Raw genomic sequence first — 6,707 nt, forward strand, 5'->3', positions numbered from 1 at the left:
AATGGGTGTTGTTGCTTGTGCTGGCCTATGTGGGGGTGGCGGGTTTGGTAGCTCTCTAATATATACCTGATGAGATCTAAGGATAATACCCTATCGCACTATGATATCCTGGACCTCCATTCACCCATGCCAATCATTTCCATGGGATCTTGGTACTCATTTTGCCAAACATAGGATGCAAATCGTTTCTAGCAACTGCCTCATGTTGAAGGGTCCACACTACTTCCGCAACTAATGGACGCATGGCATGAAGCATCTCTACATTGCCTATCACTTTCCATGCCACCTAAACAAGTTGCCTTCCATTAGGGCTTCCCAAAGCTTCCTATCACTTTGCACTACATTTGGCTGCGGATCAGTTTCGAACTAATCACATAACCTCCAACTCCATTGGCATATCTTGGAACCTCCACACCATCCACTTCTCGGGAGTAGGTTCACCACCAACTTGGGTGATGTGAGGACACGGTGAAGAAACAAGATATGTTAACTACTCTGTAGGTTAACATGGTTTCACTCGCCCAATGTACCATAAGGCACTCTGCCAACTTACCCACGTGAAACAGGCACTTACCTTTTGTAAGATGGCACTAGAATATATAAAGCAACGTTACCATGTCAAATAGAGAAAGGCTATGGACTTAGTGTAAGGCAAGCATGGTCTAGCACTCTCTCATGGGGCATGCAATTGGAGGGGGGAGGAGAACATGATGTTGAAGACAAAAGGTGGAGGTGACGGACAAAATGTGGAGGGAGAGTACCTAGAGGAGGGAGATGGCTCTTCGAAGAAGTAGAGCTATGGGCGAGGCAAGGAAGTGGAGGACACATGCAAGGGTTGAGGACACTGACAATTGAGGCCAAGCTATTACTAAGGTTTAACACCATATAGACAAAGGATATCTAAATAATTAGTACACCCCGATAGTAGCTCAATTGGTAGAAGAGGACGATTGTTATCCCACAAGGTCCTACATTAGTGACTATGGGGGATGTGCACCCTTGTACAAATTGCTGGTACATACAAAGCAGAGTGTAAGTATCTATTTCATGTTAAAGAACCTTAGTAAACCCTTTTGAGAAGCCTTAATTATTTAATACCTTCAAGACACTGTCTCGATCCCTCCATCTTGATCCCTCAAAACCATACTAAATCGTACATAATGGATGATAAAATCACCATCATCGCCACACAAAATTTATCATGGGAAATATCATAGGCTCCTATGGCTCGTTTCTACTTTGGAAAATCCATAGAAAAATTTGAGAGAGAGAATTTCCACTATGTAGGGACAAATTGAGAGAGAAATCGAGAGAGAGAGAGAGTCTCTTTACTGCACAATGGCAAAGTGAGAGAGCTAAGAGAGAGAGAGAGAGAGAGAGAGAGAGAGAGAGAGAGAATCTCCTAGTCTTTGGAGCCTACCTACACTCCAATTGTTGGCAATTGAAAAGGTGGTATATTTGTGCCAGTATTTCCATGTCACACTTCATTTGTTTATTGACAGGGCATAGAAGCTCAAGATGAGGAACACATAGTGGTGCAATCAACACAATTGACGTGCAAAGTAGAAAAAAGGGAGGCATTTCCAAGTGTAGACCAACACCAAGTGATTTTTCAGATAAATGGTAGGAGAGGCATCTAGGAGAGAGAATACATTTGCACTGAAGGCGAGGTAATATTTCTTACAGGCTGCAGGGTCAACAAGAATTTGTTTTGGCGGGGCGGGCCGGGGCAGGGAACATAATAATGCAAGAGGGGCCCCACGAGAGGGACCATTTGTGCCCCTGAGAGAAGCTGGAAGGCTGTAATTAAGGAGGCTTCTCCAACTCATCCAGTTAAAAAAGCATCCAACATTCCTACAACTAAAGACTGCTATTACTGTGAGTAATGCATCTTCCTACAGGCTTATATTGGAATAGTAAGGTGAGTGGTTCTGGCATACGATATCGCTGCCATGAGCGTACAGCCACAGTCGCTAAAAGCATATATGACTCAGCACTACTATTGTCATCCTCTCAAGTGTATATACCATTTCCCTTTGTTACTCTTCCCACTGATAGAAACACATTCTGTTGACTTGAACACAGCTATATTATTCGTGTAAAAAGTCTTTAAACCATTGCACTGACGTTTTTGGATATCGCTTCAAGGTGGTGAAATCCACATGATAAAGTCCAAATCTAACTGAGTAACCACTCAACCACTCAAAGTTGTCCAGTAAAGACCATACGAAGTAACCGCGCACATCAGCTCCATCCCTATGCCACATCAAGTTGCCCAGTCAGAAAACATGAAAATGGTGCTGAAACATTGATACACTAGGATCACATTATGATTGAGTTGCCACATATCCCCCTCTGCCCCTTTCTACATGCATATCTGCATATATCCTTGCATCCATGCATGCCACGTGTGCATACATTCATTCGCCCATGCTGGCCTACCTAATAGCTCTGTTCAAGTACAAAAGATGTTCCCTGTGGTATTGCACCCGTTTGTGGTCATCCAATGCTTGCTTTAATGGTAGAGACACATTGTTCGCTTCATCCACACCTGATACGAAACATCCACATTTATCACAGTTTTAAGAGTGGCTAATCATCTCTCTCATAAGTATGACCGACAAAGCATGAGTACATTACCATCACATACCATTCTCTGTTATATACATGGGTATATTACTGTAAGTTCTTTTCAGGTATTGAACAATGCTGTAGATTCCAGAAGGGTCAATGTACAACCAGCTTGATGCAGCCTGCAAAACCCATCGCTTCCCTTGGTGAGCAGCTCAGGTAAAACACACATAAAGGCTCTTGCTTCAAGACTGAGAAGAAACACAATGCCTCATCACACATCTTAAACAATCATGTTTGGAAATATTACCATTGGCCCGATTGAGACACCATATCGAACCCCTACGAAGCATGCATACGAACATAAGATTTTTTATCAAGGTGGATGCTATATAAATTCTTATAATCAAGAAATGGCAGGGGATTTCATTAAACTATCAGTACTGTTAAGTTGATGAAAATACAAGCAGGTCTTACATAACGAAATACTAAAGAAATAAGCCTGCATTACCCGTGGAGTAGCATCCCATATCTGAGAAAAAGTCTTTTTCCTTTTTGAAGGAGACATAACTGGCAGCAAAATATGTTGAATAATAATTTACACCAATAAAGTCGACTGAAGATTTTAGCACACTGCTTTGTGCATCAGTAAAAGAGGGTAAGCGGTCTCCCACTAGCATGCGCATGCTCGATGGGTAGTCTCCAAACATTAACGGATCCAAAAACCTGCAGAGCACACATACATCATCACAAACCTCACATTGCCCATTCAATGGAAAGAAAACAGAACTTTTCTTGACCTTTTAGGTAGAATAAAATGCCCTCATACCATCCAATAAAAAAGTCCAAAGCTCTTTGAACTGCCTTTGCGTCCTCGACAGAGCTGCTGAAGGGGACATACCAAGCCGTGCTTAAAGTGATGCCAACTGAGCCTCCTTGTTTTCCCTGGTTCCACGGAGGGTAGAATTACAGAACATCAACCCGTTTGATAAAAGTGAAAGATTGAGCTAACAATGAAGCACATGTGTGAGTGTGCACAAGCACGTGGGTAAATGGGTGCATGCATGTGTGTGCATGGGATGGTGGGCACTCACCTGGTATATTTTTCTGTAAATATCTACGGTGGTTGCATGAGACAACAGGACATTGTGTCCGGCTATGTAAGGCTCTGTTGCTGAATCTCCAGATGCACATTCTCCAACATACTTAGAGCATCTTTTTGGTGGAAAGGACCCATTGTTGTACCCGAGCAAAACAAACGCACATGGCTCATTGAAAGTGATCCAATGCTTGACTCTATCCCCAAACTCTTTGAAGCAAATCTCAGCAAATGCAGAGAAGTCGTCCCTGTACAGGAACAATGCACATCTTACATAATAATCCCTATGATTCTTTAAAAAGCCATATTATATTTTCACTGCATTACTTACACAACTTGTGGGCTAAGCCAGCCTCCATATGCATCTTGGAGAGCCTGTGGCAGGTCAAAATGATATAATGTAGCAAAAGGTTTAATCCCTGCAATCACCACAAAGGCTGTGAGCTAATACTATGCTTTCACAAGATATGATTAATTTGTTTTATAAATAACGTGCTAAACATGGACAAATATGCAGGGCATGGTAAAAGAACCTTTGTCCAAAAGCCCATCAATCAGTTTGTTGTAGTAGTCAATCCCTCGCCGGTTTACTCTTCCTCTGCCCTCTGTCACATTTAGGCTAAACAACAATGCTTAGTGGCTAGCTAATGTAGCCGTATGATTGGTATTTTTGTCCTTAGCAATCTTAAGCTAAACAGCAAGTTTGAAAGACAACAAGGTGTTTAATCATTAAATCCTTCCAATCTGAAGGTGTATGGGAAAAAATCTATCACTTACCTGGAATTACTCGAGACCACGAGATTGAAAATCTATAGGACTCCATCCCTATTTCAGACATAAGCTCAATGTCTTCCTGCACAAGAGGAATTACAAACGCTTTGTTGTGAGCCGCTTTTCTCATAAACAATGTGATCGAGCATAGATTAAAGAGAAAGGAAGTTGTCATAGTGGATGCCACCATGTAGTGATGATACTCATCATTAGCAACGTTTCCATTAGAACCATCCACAATGTTACCTGTTTGAAATTTAAATTAAAAAAAAACATGTTTTGCATTAGTCTAGATATTGCACACCATCATAAGACATGATCTATATACCAATGGAAAGTTCACACTATTTTCCAAACTTAACAAAAACTGAAGGGCAGTCTTTACTCCACGAGAGCCTCTACGAACAAGGTAGGATTAACTACTACTGTCTCATGGAGATTTAAAAAAACAAAAAACAAAAAACTAACTTCTGTTCTCAGAGAATGTATCCCAAACACTTGGACCCCTTCCACCTTCTTTTGCCGCGCCTTCATACTGCACATCATACACATTTGCAAACAGTTAAGGGCTATATGAAGCATGACTCCTAAAGTACACACACATACATAAACAAGCGTCATATACACACACATGTCTATGTATACATAGTGCATAATAATCATGTGTATATAGAGCACCATAAAATATGTACTGTGTACAAAGGTGGATGTGGATGAATGCTTACATGTAAATAGAGGTACTAAGATATGCCATATGTAGAGTCTGTATGATGTTGTCATAGGTGGGTGGGTAAGAGTGCTCTTACATTTACATGAAAATACTAAGATATCTGCAAAACCATACATATATGCATGCCCATAAATAGGTGTAAAAATGCATACATGCAGACCCAACCCATAGACATTATACATGTAAATGTATGTATGTGAAGACAGATCACAATAGTTGCTCTTTATAACCTGATAGGCTGATGAGGCAGTGCCGAAAACAAAACCCTTTGGAAAATCTGCTTTGCTAAGCTGAACTTGTTTGGCGATGGTGCTTCTGTAAGCAAGCAAAAGCAGTGCTAAAGATACCAGAATTATTGGCTTTCTCCTGATAAACATCTCTCTCTCTCTCTCTCTCTCTCTCTCTCTCTCTCTCTCACACACACACACACACACACACACACAGAGGCCTCTTGAACCTTATATAGGCAACCGATTATGGGCAGTCATCGCTTGCTTTCATTCCATATTCCTCCTGAAATCCTATCCACGAAAGGCCATGATTAATCACCAATAATGTCTTCATGGAAAAAAAAAGCTGCTTCTGCACCAGAGTTTTAGTGAATCGAACTGCATTGAGAAAGACAAGTCTTTTTGGCATGTTGCTGTGATAATACAGAGTCGGTTCGAGAGGACGCTGGCTTGAATTGAAAACACCCAAAGTGTGTATACATGAATGCACACATAAGAAATGTACATACACGTGTGCACGTATTATGTACACATACTAGCATACATAGACACGCGCGTGTATCAGTCCCGAGCATACATAGACAAAAACACAAGCGTCGCATTCCTATGTGTACATATATAGAACTCTAGAAGCATGCGCGAGCACATGTGCAAGCGTGCGTGCTATCTAAATACACATGGAATGTAAGGGAGAGGCAATGCTGTATGATTTGTGCTTTTGGAAGCTTTAGCTGGGCACGGGGAGGTTTTTAATCATTTTCTTATATATGGTAAGTATAGGCTCTTATTTTCAAGCAGTGGGGCGGTTGCAGGACGATGGCGGAACTTTCAACACGCTGCAGTCTTTCCGTCCTTTTCGCCTTTCTGCAGTACAGCGCTTGGGGCCTCCTCGGCGCTCGCTCTCGCTCTCTCTATACATACACTCTCTCTACCCCCACCCTCCCACCTCCCTTTCCCATCACACGCCATTCGCAATCTCTTCCCAAGAGAACGTTTCAGATTTGGACGCCATTTCCTATTAGTCATCATCAATGATCACACTACCCCTGGTCCACTCTCCACCATTGCTAGTGTGCTAGCGAAACGCTCTTCATAAACTACTTCCTTCTTGTTGCCCCAATCAAAATGGCAGCTCTCATAGCTGTTTAGGTTGATACACTAGTTTTTTTTTTTTTTGGAATCTTTTGTGCTCGTGTGCGTGCGTGCTTTCATGCCACCGCATCAACAACTAGCAGGTTTTGAACCCAACACCTCATGCATGGGACTTCAACACCTTACCCCACTGGGCTGTGTCTCCATTGATACA

The 6,707-nt window shown here is 41.9% G+C and overlaps 1 protein-coding gene across 4 annotated transcripts; it reads right to left on the minus strand.

Moving 5' to 3' along the window:
* Positions 1-1,588: 1,588 nt before the first annotated feature.
* On the minus strand, positions 1,589-6,282 carry LOC147627942 (beta-glucosidase 40-like). Of its 4 annotated transcripts, none has more exons than XM_086814913.1 (14): positions 5,629-6,282; positions 5,402-5,486; positions 4,910-4,976; positions 4,629-4,687; positions 4,448-4,523; positions 4,204-4,275; positions 4,002-4,089; positions 3,666-3,918; positions 3,401-3,516; positions 3,083-3,297; positions 2,882-2,913; positions 2,651-2,753; positions 2,443-2,551; positions 1,589-2,256 (listed from the first exon to the last, which is right to left on the minus strand). In XM_086814913.1, the coding sequence occupies exons 4-14, from the start codon at positions 4,629-4,631 to the stop codon at positions 2,091-2,093; spliced, it is 1,233 nt and encodes a 410-aa protein (XP_086671039.1). In that variant the 5' UTR covers positions 4,632-4,687; positions 4,910-4,976; positions 5,402-5,486; positions 5,629-6,282; the 3' UTR covers positions 1,589-2,090. The 4 variants fall into 4 exon arrangements, with proteins under 4 accessions (XP_086671039.1, XP_086671040.1, XP_086671038.1 ...); XM_086814914.1 differs by having other exon boundaries at positions 5,721-5,829; XM_086814912.1 differs by lacking the exon at positions 5,629-6,282 and having other exon boundaries at positions 5,402-5,602.
* Positions 6,283-6,707: the final 425 nt, after the last annotated feature.

This window comes from Cibotium barometz, chromosome 20 (genome assembly GCF_041138505.1).
Source record: "Cibotium barometz isolate CiBa-2024 chromosome 20, ASM4113850v1, whole genome shotgun sequence".
Lineage (NCBI taxonomy): Eukaryota > Viridiplantae > Streptophyta > Polypodiopsida > Cyatheales > Cibotiaceae > Cibotium > Cibotium barometz.

Bases quoted from the DNA above. Each gene is read 5' to 3' on its own strand.
- LOC147627942 (XM_086814912.1), bottom strand. From the start codon at position 5,548: ATGTTTATCAGGAGAAAGCCAATAATTCTGGTATCTTTAGCACTGCTT. The intron at 4,276-4,447 runs GTAAGTGATAGA...TAAATGTGACAG, and splicing joins GTGGTCTCGAGTAATTCCAG to AGGGCAGAGGAAGAGTAAAC. The intron at 2,914-3,082 runs GTAATGCAGGCT...CATGCTTCGTAG, and splicing joins TATGGGATGCTACTCCACGG to GGGTTCGATATGGTGTCTCA.